The sequence below is a fragment of the Aulonocara stuartgranti genome (assembly GCF_965226115.1).
Source record: "Aulonocara stuartgranti genome assembly, chromosome: 15".
NCBI lineage: Eukaryota > Metazoa > Chordata > Actinopteri > Cichliformes > Cichlidae > Aulonocara > Aulonocara stuartgranti.
In genome coordinates this window covers 8,903,445-8,928,527 of record NC_138951.1, presented here as the reverse complement: position 1 = coordinate 8,928,527, position 25,083 = coordinate 8,903,445, and the positions used below count along the sequence as shown (strand labels likewise).

Sequence of the window (25,083 nt, the reverse complement as noted above, 5' to 3'; positions counted from 1 at the left end):
ATTAAAACTCCACGGCTGCTTGACTCACTCACTGGATCGCTACGGATTTGGGAGAAAGCACAGATGTGCTCAGGCAGCGGCTCCTCTTCTGAGTTATGGTTCAGTCTTTCCTGGTGGATGGGAGGAAGCGCTTTATATTTGACTAGCAGGTTCCAAGAAAAAAACCCCGCAGGACTCTCGGCTCCTCCTTGATTGTAAGTTGCGCCCTGTGGAAGGGAAGAGAGAGAGAGAGAGCAACATTTCAACACTACCAACTCTTTAAACTCGCCTCTCTACAAAACAGCACTTTCATCCTCTGACAGATATCCCATTTAAGAGATAGGTCAACTCATAAAAGTAATTCATGATTCTTTCGAGCTATTGATCACCGTTTGATCATCATCAGCTGGATTTTCACACAGGAAAATAAATACTTTGCAAACCTCATTGTTGTTTCCTGTTACAGGTGCATTAATGCTCACGTGTAATGATGAAAAAGAGGGTTTTGCAATTTTAGAGTTTTTACGAGTTGACAAGGAAACCTTCATAGAAAACACACCTAACCTGCTTTTGCAGTCTACGCAAGGCTTTACTCACCAGACTAAACTGGTTAACTGGTGTTTCCAGATTTCCACTGAACTCCAAGAGCAAGCAGCGTGACAAGTAAAACGAACACATACCTTTTAAAACTGAGGGAGGACGAAAACAAAACAATTTTATTTAAATTACTGTACCTTGAAAAGTAATTTGGTCATGTTTTTGTAGTCCTTAATAGTTTTGAGTGATTTTTTCACAATTAATCTTCTCATGCTCCCACAAAGAATCGTGATGAGTCTTTTTCTGAAGTTGGGGCTGTAGATTAATTTCTGGAACCTGTAAAGAGACCACATCACACACACACACACACACTACAAACAAATCAGTTTCCTCCTGTGGCAAGAAGCGGCTGCATATCAAATCCTGGAGTTCCTGTTGACAGGATACTCTTGGGCTGCAGCCATGGAGCAGCTCCCACTCTCTCACAAACACACTTGTCAAGTCCGGACGCTGATCACAGGTCAGATAGCGTCTTGATCTATATCACGCATGCAGACTACACACTGGAGGAACACTTCTTTTTTCCTTGCAGGTTGAGTTCACAGGCATCAATGTTAAGTTGCAATATGCATCTTTCGGTTGGGTGGCTGTGTCTGCTCCTTACACATCAAACTGAAGTGTCAGCTTTGTGTGAAACTTGCAGTGCACAGGAACAGGATACGGCACCTGAAGCCACAGATTGTGTGTGGAGCAGGCACATCGGTGATATATAGCGCCACACTTCCTCTTGCCTGTCTGACAGGGGTCACACATTGATGTGTAGTCAAAGTGCCAGTGAAAGTCAGCATGGAAGGAAAGTGAACGTGCGAGATCAAGAGCTAAACATCACATTTGCAATTTGGAATTAAAACACATGAGCGCTCAAAGTTGAGGGATACTGAAATGACTAATAGCTCCTGGTATTAACCGCTGTGTGGGTGAGAGCTGTATCAGCCTGCTGTTCACCCTCTAGAAGACATGTGGCTACTGAATACCTGGCGGGGTCTGCCTCCATACCAGACGACTGCATGTTTTTAAATTGAGCCTATATCCAAACCTATTTATTAATAGACTATTGTGTTATTATAAAAGTAAAAGCTTTGTCACCTGTCATGCATGGCCTACTGCTACACGTCCCAAGATCATCCTTTTACTTTCAAAATAAGTGAGGAAACGGAGGTAAGTGGACAATTGCATGGCATATTCTGTTAATGTTAAATAGTTTGTTTTTAATGAACACCTCCGTGCCCTTGCTGAAATTTAGGAGGAATAAAAATCTACATTTCTAAAACCATTTACTCTTTGATAGTTTTATTTTGTATCTATCCACAAACTCATTGTGGTTTCTGTGTGTGGTAACTAACTGAATTGCATAATCCACAGCTATTGATTGCAGAGGAAAAGATACCCGGGACGTCTTTTCGTCACAGGATGACCAATCACCATCTTCACTTTCAGAAGTTTCCGTAAAACCTAAAATAGAGACGAGGAATACTACAGTGTTTTCATGTGCAAGACTGGACGTCTTAGTTTCCCTTTTCCTCCTTTGACTCATACCAGACGACTGCTGAACAAGACAGACTAGTTGTTAAGCTGTCATATTCGGAAGATTTCATAACATTGTGCGTCACATTTGAAGTGGAAAAGGTGAATCTTCCAGAAACCACCTGTGTTTGAATATACGTGTGTGAATTTCTTTTTACTTTTTGAAATCTCTACAACCAAGCAGATTTTTTACCTCATCTCTTTCTTAATGTTTTTTTTTAAGTGCTCTTACAGTGTGCCGTGCAAAAATCTTGACCCATCTGGCGTTTTAATCCCACATTGCTTCAATGATGTTGAGCCCTGGGGAGGCCAATCCATGAATGATAGAGTTCCACTGTGTGTTTTCTATCCAGTTATGCTTTTACTGCATTGGCAGTGGGTTTGCGATCATTGTCGTGCTGAAAAAATGAAGCTGTTGCCTCTAATACAGTGGTGTCCAAACCAGGCCTCAAGGGCCAGTGTCCTGCAGGTTTGAGACATGTCCTTGATCCATTACAGCTGATTTAAATGGCTAAATTACCTCCTCAACATTTCTTGAAGTTCTCCAGAAGCCTGGTAATTAACTAATCATTTGATTCAGGTGTGCAGAACTAGGGTGAGCTCTAAAACCTGCAGGACACCAGCCCTCGAAGCCTGGAGCCGGCCAAGCCTGCTCTAATAGGTTTTACACTCACTCTCTCCTGACCTCCTCCATAGATTAGTTGATTTTGATGACCAAAATTTTCTAATTTGGATTCATCATTCCCTAAGTTGCAGTTGATCTTCAGTCCAGTTCTTGGGTTTACTTCAGCCGCTTCCAGTAAAACCATTTCAACTTCAGTGTGGATCAAATGAAGGGCCAGATGCATCTTTCAGGTCTTTACTGTTTATCTGTTGTTCCTTCTTTTCTTTTTCTTTTTTAAAGACTTCTTGTCCAGTTTTCTCACATGTTGAAGGACAGACTGCACACCATGCTCAGATATGTCAGGTTTTCAGGGAATCACCTTGTTGGTACAAAACTATTACTTTATGCTTGTCAAACAGTGTCATTTTTCATTAGATTCCACTAAAGAAATGGGAACAAAGTATGTTCTTACCACAAGCTGCCGGTAATCATCCAATTCAAAATTGGTTCTTTATCAAGTTATATCTTATGTGTAGAAGCTCTGGTTCACCATGCAAGTTTTTTTTTTATGGCTGAGTGATTCATAGGTCAGTAATAAGTGGTTAATAAATGGCCAGGGGAGGGGGTGAATTTACATACACATTATACATACACTAATAAATACAATCCTCTGAAAATGGTCAGACTGTATTGGACTGAAACCAAGTGGAAGAGCAGCCAAAGAAAAGCTTTGCCTGGAGGACTATTGCTCAAGAGCACTTAAAAAAGTAAGAAGAAAAGAGTTTAACTCATTGGAAGCAAAACAAAGAAATCAGAGGTGTCTCAATACTTTTGCACAACATTTCTCTTGACCTATGGAGAAAAAAAAAAGGGACACATTCAAAGGGTGATGGACATTTGGATTTATTTAAAAAAAAAAAAAAAACACTTCTGTAGAACTCAATAGTCAAGAATTATTTCATATATCTGCCAAAGCATTATCAAAGTACATCAGCCATGTGACATCAAAGAGAAAACATGTTTCCGTTTCATTTTGTAAAGCTGACAGAAGCTGTCTGAGTCACTTTAATAAAATAAAGGGGCATCAAAAGTGGTGGGAAAAAAATAAACCACTGTGAAAATGGGCAAATAGTAATGCATTTACATATAAGATGGTAATATACAAAATTATATTTTCCAAAAAATGCATTTTTATCATAGGAAATGTGGGCGATTCTACTCATTTTAATTCATTGGGCAAGAGAATTCATAGAATGAAGCACGTGTATCATCTAAATATTATTTTTATTTTAAAAAGGGATTAGACGACAGTCATGTCAACTTCTCTCTATATTAAATACATTTTTAAACATAGCTGTATGTCTATCCCACTTTAATATCTGAGCAGTAAATATGAGGCTAACTTTGCTAAAGATTGGAAACAGGAAAATGGCTAGTCCAGGTGTACCCTTCTGACTTGAACACTGGTGGTAAAACATGTTGGGGGTTTTATGGGAAGCTCCAGACCTTTTTCCTAGTTTGTATTTCCTGTTGAGCCATGATAGTGGTGTTTTTATTCTCATCTCACTGTCAGCAAGATGTCCATACTATCTCCTCCTACAGCAGTGTGTTCCAGAGGCCACCAGTGCAAGGTTGAGGCTTTTTATAGGCTGCTTCAAGGTTTTTTCCAGTGACAAACACTCCCTATCAGTTTTTTCTACAGTCACTATCTAAAGAATAATAATAAGAAAAAACCAGCATCAATGGATGCTTTAACAGATTATTATGGTGTGTATATACAAGGCATTTAATTTCATAATACAAGTACCCCCTTAGGAGTCAGGAGAATAGTGCAGTACTGAGTCACCCTGCCCTAATGTAAACCCTGCTCTTGATGCTTCCTTTTCTTTTTCTTTTTGGATTTCTTTTCCACCAGCTCTTCCTTCCCGTCTTCTGTTGCTACACTGTCCACCTCATCTCTGCGCTGCTTCTTCTTTTTCTGCACTGTATTTAAATCTAGCGTTTCATCCTCTGCGGGCTCGTGTCCATTTAGTAGCTCACTTTGCTCACTGTGTTTTTTAAGCTTTTTCTTCTTGGTTTGTAATTCTTCACACTCAGTGCTACAGGTGGAGCTACAGTTTTCATTTACTACTTCTTCACTTTCTGCCATTTTTCTCTTTTTCTTTGAACGTTCTTTCTCTTGATCCTCTTTGTCCACTACTGCAGCGGGTGTGCTACACTGCTCTTCTGCAGCCTTTTTCTTCTTCTTCTTTTTCTTCTTTTTGGGCTCTTCTGTATCATCATTGCTGTTGTGGTTGAGACCGACTTCCTCAGATGCATTTGATGTCTCAGGAGTATCTGCATTCTGGGCCCCACGAGCCTTTTTCAGCTGAGCCATACGCTGTGCAAAGTACTCCTGCATAGTGAGAGTACTCGTGACAGTCTTAGTGATGGCTTCTGGGTCCTGGTCAGAAGGATCAGGATTCACGCCATCCTCCGCCTCACCCTGCGAGTCACTGCTGTTGCTCTCCTAAACCACAAAGACACGAGTAAGAAGGCAGAGTCAGGCTTTGATGCATCACTTTGAGAATCTACACAGATAAAGACAACAACCAATGGTAGAGCGAGGGGGGGCTTAAGTGGTCGTCAATCAACATGTAAAAATTACCACGGCAGACTTCAGTGAGTGAAAAGAAAGAGCACACAACAGGATGCTAATTTAACAATAGTTGTTAAAGCCTTAAAATAAGCACTGAACCACATTTATCACCCAGTCATTAATAATCTTCATAAATCCATCAATCCAGCTGTGGGTGTTTGTCACAGTTAGCTTCTTAAACAGTCACCCATCAGTGATGGCTCACAATAAAGAATTTCAGGTACTTCCATTATTTTCTAGTACGTTTCTAAATTCAACAGTCCAAAAATCATCTTCTATTTTGTAATTGTTGCATAATTTCCCTCCTAACATTGATCCTTTGCTCATACTGAGGCTGCGAGCTCGTGGCTGGCTCTGCGTAGCTTTAGCCACTTTCTCTTTGTTCGTTTCTTTAAAATGTCACTGATCAGCTGGCTGAGGGTGATTTAAGTGTCTGTTTAGGTTTATTGTTACAAATGTTTTCCTGGTGGTCTCCAGTGGTCTACTTTGACAAACTTTGTCTTTTCACTCACAATGTAACACTTCCACGCTAACAAAATGTTTGTGTGTTGCACAAGTGTGTACAAAGCTCTTTGTCAGCATCATGCGTGTTGCACACTTATTAATGCACAGAATAACTCATGCTTTGCGTTATTATTATTAACCTTTGTTTTACAAGTAAAGACTTTAAAAATTCTAGACCTTATACCCAATTAAGCCAACAATGCCAGCATATGATAAATATTTTTTTAAATCGCTGTATTGTGGTGTTGGAAAAACTGTCGATAAGAAGACTAAGTGAATGTAGATTTTTGCGTTTACTAAATGTCACAGTGGTATTTCAAAAAGATTCAAACAACTTCAGCCGACTCATTGGCGATGTAGTGCACCTGTATGTGCCTGCCACTAAGATGCATCATTAGTTTAATTCTGAAATTAAGTGAGAGGTGCTCGCATCAGTCATCGTCCCCACGTTGATCGGAAAGGTTAAAAAGTAGGACAGTTAAGACTCATTCTGCCGACCTTTAGGCTCCACATTAAAAGAGGACAACTTTACAACTGTGAGGAACAACTACACTCCAGATTTTAACTCCACAGCATGAACAATTTGTCACCTCACCCCTGTGAGCCATTTGTCTTCATTTTCCTAATGGCCTACTCAATGCATAATGATTTGTTCAGAAGAATACAGAAGCTCCTCTTGAGGATCACACCAAACAATATAGCCTTTCCATATTACCTCGGAGATGGTGAATTATTAGATGGCATTTTTCAAACCCTACAGATTAGAGATAAATTGAAAACACTGTTGTGTCGAGTCACCTCGTGGTTTTGGCCTTTAAGCTTTTACATTATGATTACACTACTCTGACCCTCGGCAGTGATTCAGGCAGATATGCTAACTAATGTTCGGGTAAAACAATGCATGTATGTTCTGGGACTTAAAAAGGCCTTTAATGTAGAGTGAAGTTACTAGATGTGGCTTTGGTCTTGTGTAGGGATGATGTGCTGTATGTTACTGCATGTAAAAGTGTTTTTTTTCCCCTTTCTTTAAACCAGTCACCAAGGACTTCAGTGAGCCCCTAAAAGCAATTAGTCTTAGCCAACTAAAAGGCTTTTCATAGTCAATATAGTTTCATCAAGGGAAACGCTATTGTCTTTGTGGTCTGATACACCGATTCATGTGGTAAAAAATGTCTGAAGAGCAAGAAAGGCTGCAACTTATGAACAAGATTTTTATCAGAACGAGAATGTTTTGCTGTGAGGATATCAGAGTGTTACATAACACAATCGCATCTACAAAACAACGAAATCAGATGATATGAAAAAACGTGACTGAGGCTAAATGACAACGCAGGTGTTCAAATGGACAAAGTTTTCCACCCTGACTACAAAGAACTTCTAACAAGGGGAATGAGGCCCTTCAGGTGAGGTGCCATTATACAAAACTTTTCAACTTCCCTGAGAAAATCTATACTCCCCGTTACTGCACAATGGCATCCTCTCTGCTTGGGAGAGTGGAGATGGAGCTTTGAGCTGACATCGCCAAACAACATGTAACTGGGATTTGGGAAGATGGCTGGGGGCCACTTTAGAACTGCCTGTGAAATTACTCTCAGGAGGGAGAGGGAGGGTGAAAGAGCTGGGAAGAATGAGGGGAGAGTGACTGAGCGAAGAACATCTTCATCATCAGGGAAAGGTGGCTTGAGCTTGGTATGTGGTTCATCCTCACTGCCTGGGGATCTCCATTAGACGCTCATCTGACAGGAGCAGAAGTGCTGTGCTGAGCACAGGCTGGACACACATACAGTATGGGGATAAACCTACAGCTCCAGTCAGCATTACTAGCAGCCCTGGAGATTTTTCTTGGCATGGAGTGTTGAGGGCAACATGTTACTAAGAAACTACTCTGCAGTAATGTTTGGGATCTTGTTTCCCCATATCCAGGTGTGTCTTCTATTCGTTAGTAATTTCTTCTGCCTTACCGCATATGGTACAGACCCAAAACTACAAAAAAGCTGCTTCTTCTTTTTTTTAAAAATGAAAATAAAAAAAAATTAGGATTTCACAGTACACTGTAAACCTTGTTGTTGCAATAAGATTAATGGTATACTAGCAGCAAGAATGGTGGCTGCTTCGTGAGTTATTATGGTAAAGCTTCCCATATTTAGTGGCAGAAGTTGACAAAATTCCAGCGACGATGACGGAACTTGAAAAGAAATCCTTGCGAAAAAGAACATAAAAAAAGCACAATATAGACAATTTTTAAAAAAACAAAAACTTTATCTTTTAAAGGCATCTTTTCCTTCATTTACACAGATATAAAAGCTGTATTATAAGGTACCAAGTATCACATAATCACTGTATTGTGGGAGTTTTTGTCACATGAAATGTATTGTCATAGCATTGTGAGCTACTCCATGATTCTCCTTTTTATATCATTTTATCTGTCTCTACATTTTAAAATACTGTCATTTAAAAAAAAAAAAAAAAAAAAAAACCTAAAATGTTTATTTTTAAATGAGAATACACTGAATACTTACGGCCAATTATTCCACTGGTATAGAAGGGAGGAAAATAGGACGCATCATGTAACTTAACAATTTGATTTAATTTTACTGGCCACAACACCTGCAATAGTGAAAATTGAGAGCATATAACTTTTTCACTAAGGCTACAAGTTATAAATGTGTATGCATAAAATGATTTATTAAAATCATCCAAAAGAGAATGTCATTTCTTTTTGATATTTTTCCTTTTGACAGTGGTTAGTTTAGATTCACCAATAAACACGAATAATGTTTTTTACTTAGCATATACATACTAAGCTATCCTTTGCATAAGGATGTACCAAATGTACAAATTTATAATTGCTGGGACTAGAAGAATGACTTAAATAAATAAACAAATAAATAAGCCTGTGCTGTAGAACACACCTATATCAAGCCATGTCTACTCCTTCTCCTCCTCTTCTCCCAGATGCAGAACCCCAGGAAAAGGATGCACTCAATGCACTGTGTGCAGTTCTGAGATAAGGCTCCTTCAGCAGAGGAGCGGCCTGGCTGGCTATCGGGCCCTTCCTGCTCCGCTCTCTCCTCTGGCGGGGGCTGGGCAGGGAACACAGGGAGGGTCCACAGAGGGTCCCAGAGAAAAGGAGAGGGTGGGAAGACATTCAACAGGCCGTCTCCTTCAAGACACTCCAGTTCTATCTCTTCTTGGTAATGTAGTCACTGGAAAGCCGATGGTAAGACATGTGGCAGAGGTGCCAGGATACCGAGGCCAACACATTCAGTGGGAGAGTCAATCAAGCCAGCAGAGAGATGATGGAAAGGGTTCACCAGAGTGCATGCAAAACTTTTCTCCCCAGCAAAATGTAGCAAAAAGAAACAGAACGATGTTCAGTTCATTTATTACTAATTTGCTCTAACGGCTTTGCAGAGCAAGCTGGGTTACTTTATGTCTGCCTACTTCTAAAGAGAAACCAAAAGTTCCAGGACAACAGCTCAAGTAACATCTTAAATTAAGGATTTTTGCCAAGTGCAAGATATGTTAGGTAGTAAGTGATCGATTGGTTGTAATAGTCACCTTGTTGAATGTAGGGAAAATGTTCAGGTGTAAAAATCTGATCAAACTTTAAAATGAGCCAGATTTTACAGGCAGTCAACCAGATCAAAGGATCTCAGTAACTATAGGACTTGAGGGTGCTAGCAGTCAGGAGTAGAGTAAAGGTCATTACACAGAGAGTGTGTTGCAAAAAAAAATCAACATGAAATTCAGAATTTTCTGGATCTAAACTTGCCATGTAATGTGTACACACGAACGCGGTGCATTTTTGTGGAAAAAAAGAGAAATACTGCAAATCCATCTACTCAAATTCAAACACAGGTCTAGTAAATATATGTAATAACTAGAGCAGGGCGATATGGCCAAAAATATTTATCACGATATACATTTGAAAATTTGCGATAACGATATAACTGACGATATAATTGATGCGAGACAAAATACTCCACAACATTACTAGCGCAAAAAGACAACCTTCCATTAATTTTCACTTAAACAAGAAGCTGGTTTTTATGTACAATAAAGCTTTATAAAAATGTAACAGTGCAAATGCAAATTCCTTGCTGAAAGTTTAACCAAAAGGCATTTCCAGTAGAAATGGGCTGACATATCCTGAGCATAACCATATATAATATCCACTGAAGTTAAAAAGAGGTGCTTTGCAACATTAAACTGTAGTGTGCAGTACGTATTTTTTGGACCATAAGGCACATTGAGCTAAACAAAGCAGTTAGATAAATCAAACTTTATTAAACTCATTCTTCTTGCTTCCTCCACTTCTGTACCATTGATTCATTGATGTTGAATTCTCTGGCAGCTGCTCTATTCTGTCTTGTCTTAATGTTGGTTTAAAATGGAGCACTGTAACAAAAAATAATTTCCCCCAGGGATCAATAAAGTATTCTGATTCTGATTCTGATTATTCCCATGTTGTTGCAGTATATTAATGACTAGCCTTGTATTGTGGATGGATTATCTCAGTTGTTCTCCTGACTGACGTTTGGTCCGTTTACAGCATCCTGCCATGCGATTGCATTTGTTTCTAACCATGAGGAACCTTAGTGTTCATCCTCCAGCTTCACTGTTTATGTTATGCTAACATAGCTGTGTCGCTAGCGATCACGTAGCACATCATTATATACCAGCTAGCCCAACTTCAGTAACCCTACAAACGTCACTGCTGTTTAGTTTCCTGCCTTCATTTATGTTGGAAGTGATAGCAGAGCTGTACGTTTGAATTTTTTCAGAAATCTCTCAGTCAGAACATGCTATATCATGCTTAGGTAACTAGCGAAACTAGCGAGCTAACTTCCGCTAGCTTCCTGCTAACTTCTAACTCCGTTAAATGTAATAAATTTTGTTTTCATGGATGCCTGGAAGTTAAACTGAATTGTTACACCTGGTAAAGCAGCAATGCTGATCGTTTTATTAAAGATGAAAGAATTTAGACAGTTAACTCTCAGTGATGCTGCAGTGTTTGTTTGACCTGAAGTGTACTGAGTTTAGGACCCAGATTACTCCCAGATTTAAGAGCATCTTAGTCCGACAAATACGACAATAACGACGGCCGCTTGCATGTTCTGCAAAAAAATGTGCTTTGTTGTGTATCTGACGGACAAACACCAAACCAGTTCCACATCACTGAAGTTGCACCATTTTTACAAACCAATTCTGGTTCATCTGTTTCACTCAACAATCGGCCATGTGCGTATGAAAACAAAGGCACTGTGCATGCGCGTTTTACTCATATTCTATCGCGATATTTCATTTTCCTATCGTTGCCTAACATTATACCGGTATTACCGTGAACGGTATAATATGGCCCAGCCCTAGTAATAACAGAACCACAGTTTCTTTAAAAAATAAAAATAAAAAAAAAGTTTAGAAAATGCATATACCAACATGCACGTTAAACCTGGGGGAAGTTACAAAGTTTACCTGTATTTGATTTCTAAAAGTCATTAAAAACCGGGTGAATGTGAATAGTTTTGCAGACACAACACGCCTTCCAACTCATGTTAATTAGGATTTGACAATGCTCCAGTTGCTCATTTATTTTCCTAAAAAATAAATAAATAATAAAAAAAAAAAAACTGCCTGTTTGCATTACTTGCTTTTTTTTTTTCTTCAATAAATTTCTAGCCAATATTGGTCGGGTCTGTAATTGCACGAGTGTGCCCTCATTGTTCTGCCACAATAATAAATTTGGTGATACTCAAGGTCTATGGATCAGGCCCTGATTAGCCAGCTGTCTCTCCCTGATGAACACGCAAGTCCAGCAGCCCCATCCTTCATGAGCCTGATGTGGGCGGACACGGGAAAAGGGGAAAAAAATAGATTGATACTTTATTTCCTGGGAAATAGGTAAATGTTTCAGTTGGCCACTTTAAGTACTGATGCTGCCTTCAGTGTCATTCTTTCATGAATCCTTGTTCTGTATAAATGTGGCCTACACAAAGTAAATTTTAAAACAACAAAAAAAGAAAGTAAATAAAATGATGAAGTGTACACACATCAAATGCCACACACGGTATGAAGCTTCCACAAAGCAATACTTTGCTTAACGCATAGCCTCAGTGTGCAGTTGAGGCAAAACGCATTAAAATGGGTTTGAAAAATTACACTTTGTGCCTGGTGCGAGAACGTTTATCATAAGTAACAAATGAAGACAACATTATGCATGCAGCATGACTGCCCTGTGCTTGTTTAACATTGCAAACGCTTGCTGACAATGCCCCCATCACGAACATTGGGGTACTCCCGCCCCCATCCCAATCCCAAGCCGGGGGAGAGAACAGACCGTGATTATTTTTCCCAGCTGTGATTTATTAGATTAAAGAGTCAGTGATTAAACGGTAGTCTGCGGCTGTAAACAGCCGAGAGAGCTGGAAATCTTTGGGCGGTTAGCTTTACCAGGCGGTAATTACCCTGCTCTCATGTATTCTAGCTTGGGCTGTAACTAAGAGACAGACACCCTCTTTTCTTTTCCTTTTTTTTTTTGTGTCCCACGCTAATCTGCAAGTGTCAGCGAGCTGGCATGAGAGCAATCCACACAACTGCCAGGGAGGTAAAGTGGCAAATGCGATGTGTGTGTGTCTTTTAGGGAGTTGGGGGGGGGGGGGGGGGGGGGGGGATTTGGCGGGCCTTGATATTTTCGGCGGTCGTGTAAAAGGGCCTGTCAACAAAAATGCTCAAGAAAGGCAATGCTTTGCTCGAAGCAATTAGATGTTATCTGAGAATGTATTAGAGCTCTCCAGCTTCACAATGAGCCCTGCAGCCTGCGCGAATGCACCGCCCTGTTTAAAACTGCGGCAAACACACTGCGACAATGCACGTTTACACCGGCATCCCCTTTCAACATTTGAGTTCTGCATATTAATGAAAAAAACTTGACTTTTGGGGTTGTATTTCTATTTACAATGTCATTTTTACAATACAATGGCCTATACATAGTCTCTTTAAATTACATGATATGAAAGATAACTTCTCAGTTTGCTTACATGCCGTAAGTACAGCTGGTACTCTGGCTTTTTCTATGACCAAGCATCCACATTTCCTGGTCATTTTTAACTCACTTTACTCTCCACTGGCCTCAGTACCAAGCTGTAAAGCATAATAGATTTATATTTTAAAATAAAATAAAAAAAGGTCCTGAAAAGAAATCCTGCTTCTGCGCCATCAGCAAAGTTTCGTCCGACCCCCCTGGCACTTCGGCATCGCATCTTCCAAATGCTCAAGAGCCACCCGTGTCACCCCTGCCCCATATTCCTTAACACGGCAGTATCGGGGGAGCCCCTGCTGAAGCGCGATCCTTCATGTGGACAACGCGTGGGCAGGAAACACTTGCAACAGGTGCCGCCCGATGACGCTCGATCCTCGGCCCTTTGTGCCGGAGCACGAGTGGGAGTGGGAGAGGCCGCAGGGGTCGCGCTGACCCAAGAACAGGGCGCACCATGCCTACTGTCTGACTGGAGAGTCAGACGTCAAAACAAGGATCGCACTAAATTATTCGCCACCATTTTTCTTCCCTGACACTTTTAGGGAGTACAGAACTAATGAATGGATTGATGTTGGAACAACTGTCATGTCTGTAGTGGTCATAACGGTTAATATAAAACCGTAATCTTTAGATGTTTCTTTTTTCTTATGACTACCAGCCAAGCTTTTAGTTTTCAAAACTGGTAAATTGAAAACTCAAGCACCAAACTTTTCCATCATGCTGCGCGTCTTAACTTTAGTATATGAAAGATTAAAATACTAAAAAAATAATAATGATAATAAATCTCATTCCCTTTAATTTTAAACTAGTAGTGGTTTTAAAAATGCATCAAATCATAACTATTATTATTATTATTGTTATTACTACTACTACTACCGCCACCACCCACTCCCTTAAAAAGAGAAAGGAAGAAGGAAATGTAGGTGGAAAAATAAAACTATGGCTTGTTTCCACCTTTCAACTGAGCTGGCGGCTTTAAAAAATGACTAACTTTTGTTGATGTATGAATCGGCGGGGAGTCTATTTATCAGCAGGCCCTCTGCGGTCGCCCGCTTGGGTCCCTCAAGTCACAAGCCGCGTCGCTCCCCTTTGACTGATTAATTAGCCAATCAGAGGACATTTTTCACTGGGCGGCAGAATGGTTTATTTCAGCTAATGCCGGGGTTTCGAGTTGAGGCCCGTTGGAGCCTCGTTGGCTCTTTCGGCCTGCCTGAGTGGCTGGGCAGAGGGGCAAGGGAGATAAATCAAGCTGGGCTGGCCCTCCATGTGGCTCCCCTAACTAAACCCCCAGAGGAGGGCACAGAGAGCAGGGGTGGTGGAGAAGGAGGGGGGAGGAAGGAGAGCGGGACGCAAGACGGCCAGGGGCACTGCTTGCCTGCCGATAAGAACGGGGAGCAGGGCGCTGCCAAAGTGCCTTCATTTAAAAGTGGCCGGGGCTTTTTTGATATCTCGGCAGAGAGCGCCTGTCATTTGTCATGCGGTGAGTAATTGTACCGAGGGGCACAAGGAGGAGGCAGGAGATGGAGGCGGGTTGCTAGCGTGGGATGGGTGATGGATAACCGAGAGGTAAGTAGATAGACAGGTGCTACGCCGCAACCCTCACAGTAAGGCAGAGTAAATAAGGTTGTTTTGTTTTTTTAAGCACATATTTTCATGTGGCTACATAAAAACTGGTTATGGATGACATGGGAGATTCTCTAAGAACACGATCTTAGGAAATACTCTTGCACGAGTAAAATTAGGTTACAATCATGCTCAACTACATGTTTGTACATGCAATTAAAAGAAAAAAAAAATCAAACAGTGCTTCTAATCCCTGCTCTATCATACACTGTAAGAAAGGAGGGAGGCATGTGCATTTCACTATGATATCCCATCTGTCAGCATACTTAATCACAGATAATCACTTGTCAGTTAATTAAAGTTGACACAAAAATGCTTGTTTAATCACGGTCTGATCAAATATCTGCTGAACTATGCCAGGAAACAGGGTCAGTATGAGTTTCCTTTAAGCTTTCATGTGCATTTCTCTTTTTTTTTTAAATATCAAAAATAACAGTAAAAAAATTGCAAAAGAAAAAAAAAAATGCAGATTTTTCATTATGTACAGCTTTAAAATAAATACATTCTTAACCTGGAAGATAAATTTTTACCTTAAACAGAGCTCTACCCTCTGAACAAGATATTTACATTTAATATTAACACTAAAGGAATAGAGCTACTGCTCCCTGTAAATAACCAATTAAAATATTCTCATATACTGTTTCCAATACATTCTCATCTTTGATGAATAGAGGCATCTGGGACAGCTGAATGTGTACACACTGTGTGTGTGTGTGTGTCTGCGTGTTTGTGCGTGTACGCATGCGCTTGTCTGCACTTCAGGGAGGGTTGTGAGCCGCGATAAGAGGTGAGCAGGAAGCACATCACTGCAAAGGAAGGAAAACACCAGCAGTGAGGAACTGGTGGAAAGGAGGCCGGAGAGACAGCAGTGGGTGTGATTGTGCTGGAAGATTCATGAGGGGGAAGGAGGGCAGGTCTGGAGAAGCCGATCCAGATTTGGTCAAAGTCTCTTGGCCTCACCTTGTCACGATGCAGATATGTGATATAATGCGACCGGTGGCAGTGGCTTCTGCAAGCCACTACAAATCAACTACACCATCAAGCCAAAGCTCGTCGCTACTAAGGGTTACAACTCCATGGGGCATTGAGATTACTGCAAGCATATATTATACTTTTGCAGCAACAGCAGTTAAATGTAAGCACAGATCAGTGTGAGCTGAGGGTCACTGGCAGCGTCGCCTTCACTCTCGCAGGAGATTCGGCAAAATGCCTAGAGCTCGATTGGTCCATCACCCTCTTTGCCTCTTTTCCAGCAACCTCAGATGTTGCTGGGTTTCAACACAAGGCCTCATGGGAAAGCATTGTAATTGTGTTGAGTGTTTTCGATATGGTCAATGGTGTCCCTCCTGGCTGTAAAATAACAACCCATAACCAAATGTTTAGAGAGGGAAAAAATATGGTGTGTATTGCTTGCATTTCCAGTGTTAATCAGCTGGGGAGCAGCTGCCATTGTGATGCTATGGCTCAGCACCTGCTGGGGGAATAGGGCAGGGTGGATTTTGTACAATTTATGGATATTTAAGATGCCAATTTCTTCAAGCCAAATGCTCGAGATAAACACAAGAAGCCAGCAAGAGGCTTTTTCTGGGCCTTGGAGTCCAAAAGCTAGATATGTTATTGTTCTTCTGGCCCTCTACTGGGCCAGTAAAAGTTCTAAGAACAACAAAAAAAAGTTTTTATTGCACATTTTTAAATGTGTTATTTTTTTCATAATAAAATAATAAAAAGTACAAGTTATGTGGGTGCTTAATAATTTCCAGTTCTTCTGTGCATGTAAATCTGTTCTATTAATCAGCTTAGATCATTTTTAATAGCATCTTTTATGTACATGTATTTTTAACTATATAATTCACTCATCTGTCTTTCATTTCAATAAATGACATCTTTGATGTGAGTTTGAATAAGTACGGCTTCATATAACTCCACAGATAAACACTTGAGCTGATTTTCTGATTAAAACAGCTTGACAACTTATTTAAAAATCAATAGAAAGATGATGCAGGCAAATTTCATAAATAACATTTTGCTTTTGATATGTAAGCTAAAGGTTCTTACTGGATTCGAAATACAACTCTGACCCGCAGGAGCCTGTAAGCCATGTTCCAAAAGCATGAGACCTACCATAACGCCAAATGGCAAAGTGACGTTTGAAGTCATGGGCCCACCAATGCCAAGAGCAAAAAAGAAACTTTTTTTGCAAGCGTCATCATTTCAGATTTCTGCACACCTCACTGCAATTTTGATGTTCCTTTAATAATGCCCGCTGGCACTCTTAACTAGCTGATGTGACGCTTCGAGACAGAAGTACAGCAAAGCAGGAGTGCGAGGGAGAGGAGTAGGGGGTAAGAGTGCAAATCCCTTAACTGGATTTAGGCGCTCTTGCTGCCATCGGTGGCCTGTTAGAGGTGTTAAAGCTGCATGCTGTGACACGGCTAATCTAGGGCCACGGGCTGCTCAAGGAGCCGTACCCCGCAGAAGCAGAAGGACCAGATGATACCAGAGTTACCGATGGAAGGAAGCATCAGCAACCAATAATCATTTGGAATTACCAAGGAGACACAGATAAGTGCAAGCCAGCTGGGCCAGTGGTGCGGCATCTCCTGCTGGACTGCACGCTTGACTTTGACAGGGTTAAGGAAGATCAGAGTCCTGTGCCCTTGCACTAATATTTTAGGAACGCACCCACTGGATTAGAATTACTATCTACAAAGCTTTTGTGCGAAGCCACAGGACAGTTTGTTTTTAACTTGTTAAACTAAGTGGATTTGATTACTAAAAATAAAAACTAATGTTTTTATAAATTATAATATTGAAGTCTCAAAACAACTTTTTTTCTAATTCTGAATGATGTAAATAAGTGTAATCTCTTACCTGATCTTGGACTTTTGCTGATTTAGCCCTCTTCCCAAAGATACAGTTAAGATCTGTTTCACTACGACTGGATAGATCCTTTCCTGAAAGAGTAATAAGCAGAAAAGAATATGTACAAATCATTAATACCAGGCTGGAAAACTTTTGTGCTGCGACTCGGAATAAAAAGACCACCTTATGAATTAAAAGGTGATAAAAATTGATTCACAGTCCCATTTTCAACAACATGCACGCTTTTTTTTTCTTAAAGAACATTGTTTATTGTTTCTCTTTTTTCCAGGCAAACCTTTAAATATTGCAGCTGAGTACCTTATGTGTGTTTGTGTGTTGGGGGTGAGCAGAAGGTGGTCACTGAGTAAATAAAAGAAACAGGGTAGGGGTGGTGGGGGGCTGTATTCTTTTTGCAGGGATAAAACGGTAAAGAAAAATAAACTGGACGAAAAGGTCTGCTACGCCACGCCTCCGGATTCCCCTTTTCAAGCGGGTCCTCAAAGACTCCTGAAGCACACAGTGGCTTGTCTCAAGCCTGGGTCCTGTTCATGCAGCTGCATCCTCTTCCTTCAGCGGGGCTCTGATAACATTTGGTTATTTATTGCTTTTAAACCTCTATCTCCCCTGCCCTTGGCTTTGAAAGTCCCTGCACATACAAGGTCTAAGCAGCAAAACCAAGAAAGTCCGATGAAAAGTAAAATAAATGGAAAGGACGGTGGGGGTGGGTGGGGTGGGGGGGTGTTTGCTGTGGTGGTTGTCATCTAGTGAACTCCGGTCAGACAAAAATTATATCCAATTTGACCTTTCTACTGTTTGGATGAGGAAGTGCCTGTCAAAATTGTCAGGCTTTCAGGTGAAAGTGCAAATAACAACGTTCTGATTAAAAAAAGAAAAATCCTAGTTTTTCCCACTATGCGTTTAAAGTTGGATGAATACACTTAAATGGGATGAAGCGTGGGTACTGCCCACATGCAGTGGAAAAGGTTTGCGGTTTCCAAGGTCACAGATGAAACGACAATTATCAGTAGAGACTTACAGAAGCTCCAGTGAACAGAAAACACTGTCAGTGAAATTAGAACGGGAGGTCCTCAGCATATATACATGCAATTCACACGGTCTGTTAGGCTCCATCAATTCACTTTGGCCGTGATGCAAAAACATGTTTAATTAAAAGCCCAAAAGCTGGAACGAAGCCAACACAGAGTAGCCGATGGAGAGCTGTAGTTAAATTCCGCATCAACCACCCTTGCTGCCCTGACAGGTGATAGATGGAGGTAGCAATTAAAACTGGGTTACTGGTTTATGCTGTGGGCCCTGGACCTAAGCAGTGGAGATTTTGGTGCCTTTCCCCACAAACAAAGGCCATCAATCCTCAGCGCTGGCAGAGAGAGAACCAGCATGAACAGGATATCAATATTAAAAAAAAAAAAAAAAAAGGAAAAAAAGAAAGGGAGAGTCGGGAGGAGACCTGCACTAAAAGGGAGAGGTACTGATGATGCTGTGGCCACAATGTTTTTACAGCAGTACTGCAGGAATGCACTGAGCTCAGTGTCTGGTTATAGACCAAGCCAAGCCAATTCTCAAGAATGGGGCAATTCGGCAGAAGTGAGAGGGGAAGACCCGGGAAGAATTTTAACTTAAACTTGCTTTTGAATCAAAATGTGAGTACAAAAAAAGTTAAGCAGTACAAACTGAGAGCCAAAAAGAAAACATAGATGATTGAAATAATGATCATAATGGAAAAATGTTTAATTATGGCTAACAAGCATTAGATAAGAGTACGGATAAACTATTAGATCCGTTTGTTGGAAAGAGGAGATAAGCTGTTATAATAGTTATAAGTAACTGAATCTTTATCTAGGAGTTTTTTTCAAAGGCATAATCAATTAGTGACTAAATGGAATCAATAGCTGTTAAATGGAGTGCACCAGTGTTTTGAAATGGTGGGCCAAAAGTTGCAGATAAATGGTTTAAACCAATGATGTCAAACGTATTTTACACTGAGGGCCAGAAAATAACAGAAAAGATCCATTTTTTTTGGCTATTTAATTGTTTATCTGTTACTTAATTACTTTGGTGTCGTTTGAATGCCCATGAGGGAGGTCTTTGTAGGCAAGACAAACTTATGAAAATACAGATAAAAGTCCAAAATTTATGCCCTCTTTCATATTTTCCAAAGCTGTCCAATGGTCTGGAATCTAGGCTTTGCCAGGCCAATTCTGGCTCCTGGGCTTTATGTTTGACACCCCTGACTTAAACAATTCACAAGCATAACTGCTCTAAACAGAGCTAAAAGTAGTCCAATCTTAGAATAAAATTAATTCAACTGAAGCTGCGCGGTGGTGAAGTGTTTTAGATGCAAAAAACTACTGGACTAAATAAACAATGTACTTTAAAATGGCTCAAATGAGGTTGGAATATTCAACCAGAGAAACTATCATGAAAAGGCTGACAGTCAATGACAGAGCTATTACCTGATCTTTTCAACCTCTCATGTAACAAGCTTAACAACTCTAAATCCAAGCCTCAACTTGGCAACAGCTTCACAGAGAGGAGAGCGGTCGGTGGAAACTTGCAAACAACCGTGACAGGTTATATGTTGCCAGGTAACTCTTTGGTTTTAATCTGCGCCATAAACTGAAAACAAAATGATGATCTGTCAAGAGGAAGTGCCCAATACATAAAATACTGTCACCTGCCACTTAGAGAGAACAATAAATATGTTCTCAATTTAAAAAGGTCAAAAATGACAGTTCTCTAGTTCAAAGTGCACTGACCATAAATGCCTATCAGACCACTGAGAACTGGGAGTCTCAAGTTTCCAATTAAATTATAAGTTGCGTACAGTCAAACATGAAATACCAGCCTCCTTTATTGTTGCGTGACAACGGTTGCCACCTCTTTGTATAGCAACATGTTAAAACGGTGTTATATTCCCAAAGACAGTTGAAGGTCTACGGTCAACAGAGCTGCACTCTCCTTCAAGAGTCCAGCTACAATAATTGCACCTGCAATCCCCCTAAACGGTTTCCTTCTCAACATGCCAAATGCAATGAACTGCAAATTTTCTCTTTAGTTTCCTCTGAAATTTTATAAACATCTGGTGGGAATAAGAGTAGCATTTCAGCAGGTTCACTAGAAACATGTAGAAGACACATTTAACAAGAAACTGGTGTGAAACAGTTCAGACTAATGAGACAAAATTAAACTTAAATTTTCAACAACAGAGACCACTATAGAGACGGCCGGGGCATGCATTTATGCCAATGGAACTTGCACACAAGACACACTACGATAAATCAGAGATTTAAAAAAAATGTCCAGAGCAGTCAAACAAGCCCAGGGTTCAACAAAGGCTCCGGTCCACTGGACAGTTTAAAAAAAATAAAAAATAAAAAATGTGGAGGACCTCACCCATGGCTATTCAAACTACACCAAACTAACCGAGTTGTGGATTTCTGTATTTTACACATTTAATTCTTACAATTTAAGCACAAAGACTCGTGCTGACAGCATTTTTCGTCTTTTTCCTTCAATGATGGTTTCTCCTTTATTACACATGTAGTTAAATTTCTCTACACTTACAGAGAGGGGACCTTCACTGTATGTGGCCCATGATGTAAAATGAGTTTGACATCTCAGTGCGATTCCAATTATGTGTTAACAGTCATCCTCTCCCATACAGATGTTGATGTAAACCTACTCAAATTAAATCTAAGCTTCAGCACAGTATTTTATAAAATAACTGTCCAGAACCAGATTGGACTAAATTTTATCTTGTACACTCATGAGGCCTAATAACATATAAGAAACTTAGTTGGCCATATTTCACATTTCAAAAGCAGATGTGGTTAAAAAGGCAGTGCGCTGTATATAACAATGTAAAGCGATCAGGAAGCAGGCGGAAACAGAATGAGCCAAAGGTGCTTCTGGGTGAGTCACAAAGGTTTCAATCTAAACTAAACTTCACACAAGGCTGTACGAGCACTCAGCATCTAACTCTGATCTGTAGTGAACCAAGAAAAACTGAGCATCAGCATCATCATCATCATCATCCCGCCAAGTCCACACTTTATGCTTTGCGTGTCTCTTGTATAGGTGAATCTCATCTGTCAGGAAACACTCACGCAAAAAAAAAAAAAAAGGGGTCCGTTTTTGGCTCCTGCTAAATTAAGACTACAAAAACAGGGCAAGAGGGTCTGGGGGAGAGACCGAGGCAGTGTTTTATCAGGATGGGTCATCTAATAGGTCACGGGAGGTTGTTGTTTTTGGGGGGCCAGTAAATGGAGATGCCAGATGCCCCAAACAGGAAGCAGGAAGCTGCTATTGAATGACGTAAAGTGTAGAAGGCTCTTCCAGGTGAGGCAAAAGTTGAGGTATTTTGTTTTTGCAGAGCATGCTGACTTGATGAGGTAGATTTTAAGCTAGTGACAAATAATTATTGTTATTGTATTATTATTTAGACATGTTTACAATCAATGAGTGCACTAACATACAAAACAAAAATAGTATCTGTATCAGCTACATAATCCAAGTACAAAATAACACACAGTTTCATCATTTCACCAAAGAAGGTAGGTGTGTGATCGTGAAACTATGCTGCAAGCCCAAATGCAGCGACTCAGCAGTAAAATATGGGCTAGCAGTTACCCATTTTGGTCCAGAACACAAAAGTCCTCCTTACGCCTATCAGTGTTCTGGCCTTGACCAGCAAATCTTAACTTCCTGACGTGTAAAAGAGCAATGAAAGGAGAGGGGAGAGTTATAAATAACCTCCCCTAGTGCTCACACCAGGCCAGCTGACCCAGGACAGGCTGACGGAGCTCTGATCAGAGCCTGTGGTCTGAGACGAGCACAAAGCTTAACGAGGGTCAAAGAGGTTGTCTGTCCGTCTCCCTGAGTAGATGGTATGCAGGTGTATATTGGCATCAAAATAAGAAAGCAGGGGGGATTATTTTTGCTTGCAGTTAGAATGAACTAATTATCCTCAATGCGTTTCTAACTTTCTGCTGTGTTAAGAATATAATCAGGCCTCCTGGCTGACATTTTAATTGTTTTTTTAAATAGGATATAGTTTGACAGGTAATTGCTGCAGAGAGCAAGAAAACTGTGTTTAGCATCGTATATCTTAGCACATTTATTCCTGTTCATCTCGCTCCATTGCCGCCTCATGATAAACCCACCTTTAGTGAATTTCATGTAGTGGACCCTCTTTTTGGATGTCTTGGATTTTTCTTCCAAACTGAAGCCTTTCTGCTCATTTGGTGGAGTTTCTACAGAAGAAGAAAATTGAAGATAAAAGTTGAAATATGACCCAGATTGAGTTAGAAAATTAGAAGAATGTTATTTAGTATCATCATCCGGTAGTGTAAACATGTTTTTGTCAGCACTGAGGATAATGGTTACTGTGAATATAGCCTTGCCTTTAAGTAACTAAATGTTGCACTGTAGCACCCTCTACTGTCCAACGGGCTGATTGATCAAAACAGACTTTTTTTGTTTTTTTGCAGTTTTGTGTTGCTTGATAACAGATAAAAGTTTTCACTTGTTTTGGAAATGTTACTATTGAATATGAGTTTGTTTTGCATTTCTTTTAACACCAGCATGCACCAACACTACATGCTTTACAATATAACATTCAGTACTGTGCAGAACTCTTGAACCATTCCTAATTTCTTTACATTTTGCTTCCAAGGAGCCACACCGTCTTATAATCAAGTGCTCTTGACCAATAGTTCTAAAGGATTTCTGGAGAATTTTAAAGAAATGACAAGAAAACGGCTCAAGCGAGTTGAACAATAAAGGTGGTCATACTAAATATTGACTTTAAAAGTCAGAATTCTATAAACTCTGTTGTTGAATTTTATACTGTATTTCCATGCATGTTTGAACATTTCAATAAATGAATGCATCTATTTCCCATTTTCCTAGTAAAATATATGACTCAAGACTTTTGCATAGTACTCTACATAGTTGATCAATGGCAGAATGAACTATAAAACTAACCAAATATAATTATGAACATGTAGGAAGTCACTATATCCTGGCCATCCAGGATATCATCGTATACTTGACATGCTGCTATGTTGTGCTATGACACAAGACAAGCAGCCTTCATTAGTTTTCATTAGTTTGTCTTATTAAGATATGATCGCCTTTATTAGTCCCACAGCTCAGAAATTTAGTTGTATAAAGTTGATAAAGGTTTATCGGGCTTCGTGTACATACCACTGCTGCTGTTTTGACCATGGCAGCTGTTCAGTTGAGCAAGCAGCTCATTAAAATCATCTTGGTGAGCAATCCACTTATCCTGTGGAAAAATCATACACGGCAACACAATGTGACTAAAAAACGACAGGTTAAAATGACAACTTAAATAATTAATGAGGATTTGTAAAAGTCGAAAAATCTCAAATTACACCATGCAAAACAAAATGACGTAGTTAGGGTCAACACAGATGTGACTTTTTAAAAGCCTTCATTTGATTCAAACGTGAAACTGGGCTTTAAACGTTTGCTTACCTCACAGCTGGCATTTGCTCCAAGCCCATAGCTGTCATTTTTAACTTTCACTTTGATATGGTCAGTTGAGCCTTGCTCACTCCTCCCCAGACCCTTAATTCAGATTTGAAAAAGAAAGGAAAAAGAAAGGGAAAAAAAAAGGGGGGGGGGGAGAGAGACATGAGACATGCTCACCAGTTCTTCCAATGTACAGTCTCTGAGGGAAAAAAAAACCCCCAAAAAACCAATATTAACCGCTTTCATTACTTACCTTTCCCTTGGACCACCCCATTCGCTCAAGCATCTTCTGGCCAAATTTGGAGTCATCATTACTCCAGGCGCTGTTCCTGGGGTCGACAGACCACTTAAGCTTCCTACGAGCTGAACATACAACAGCAGCAACAGTGTTACATAACAGGAAACCAGAACAAGTCAGTCACATCGTCTCCTACTTTAAATGGTCTATACGCCTGACTGACACTGGGTTTATGGAGCCAACGCACATATGATTAACACCGATAAAAACAAAGACGGGATGCATTATGCGTGTGTTCATGACAGGAGCTAACCTGACAGTTATGAGAGATCACAATTGAAGTTTTACACTCCAACCATGCTTCCAGCGAGCTTTCTGCCACAACTTACGATTAAAGAGTTAACAGAGTGCATGTTTTAATAAACTTCTGCATCCCCAGAGCAAAACCTAACTACAAATGAGTGAGTTACTGTCGTTAGGAAGCAGTCAAAAGAAAAAAACACGTGTCCACAGACAGCTGTTAAAAATGCTAATGCTAACTACCGGAATACTTTAATACACAATTCTACAAACTAATGAGCGTTTTCAGGAGGAAACTATGTGACATATTTTGTAGACCGGGGGTGCGAAAATAACCACCTAAACGTAGCGTCATGCGACGTCAGAAAAAATAAATATATATTTTAAAAAAGTGAAACAAGTATACATACGCTCAGCGAGCATGGACATCCTGAGGTCCTTTAACAGCTTGACGAAGGTCCAATAGGGTTCTCAAAATATGCCTGCGCAAAATACACGACTACGGCGGTATCGGAGGTGAATATCGCCTCACGGAAGCAAATGTTGTGTGCCTCATTCATTATGAATGACACTATACTATATGAATTTTTATATTATTTTATCGTGTCATATTATCTTTACTTTATTTGTTAACGTTACAGGTGAATATTTTTCGC

At 40.2% G+C, this 25,083-nt stretch overlaps 2 protein-coding genes and 1 long non-coding RNA gene across 5 annotated transcripts in view; 1 reads left to right on the top strand and 2 right to left on the bottom strand.

The window, feature by feature from the left end:
* Window positions 1-259, bottom strand: part of sox7 (SRY-box transcription factor 7) — a 3,310-nt gene extending 3,051 nt beyond the window's left edge. Inside the window, exon 1 of the mRNA XM_082504698.1 lies at window positions 33-259. The gene's annotated coding sequence lies outside the window, so the exon portion shown is untranslated. The remainder of the gene's footprint in view (window positions 1-32) is intronic.
* LOC309688758 overlaps window positions 1-13,305 on the top strand; it is a 23,660-nt gene extending 10,355 nt beyond the window's left edge. Inside the window, exon 3 of the long non-coding RNA XR_014271159.1 lies at window positions 8,802-13,305. This is a non-coding gene — a long non-coding RNA (uncharacterized lncRNA). The remainder of the gene's footprint in view (window positions 1-8,801) is intronic.
* pinx1 (PIN2 (TERF1) interacting telomerase inhibitor 1) lies at window positions 3,616-25,083 on the bottom strand. 3 transcript variants are annotated; one of them, XM_082504699.1, is made up of 7 exons: window positions 24,838-25,083; window positions 24,143-24,252; window positions 23,893-23,985; window positions 23,599-23,680; window positions 22,554-22,643; window positions 17,380-17,462; window positions 3,616-5,213 (listed from the first exon to the last, which is right to left on the bottom strand). In XM_082504699.1, the coding sequence occupies exons 1-7, from the start codon at window positions 24,854-24,856 to the stop codon at window positions 4,557-4,559; spliced, it is 1,134 nt and encodes a 377-aa protein (XP_082360825.1). In that variant the 5' UTR covers window positions 24,857-25,083; the 3' UTR covers window positions 3,616-4,556. The 3 variants fall into 3 exon arrangements, with proteins under 3 accessions (XP_082360825.1, XP_082360826.1, XP_082360827.1); XM_082504700.1 differs by having other exon boundaries at window positions 24,767-24,841; XM_082504701.1 differs by lacking the exon at window positions 24,838-25,083 and adding an exon at window positions 24,441-24,591.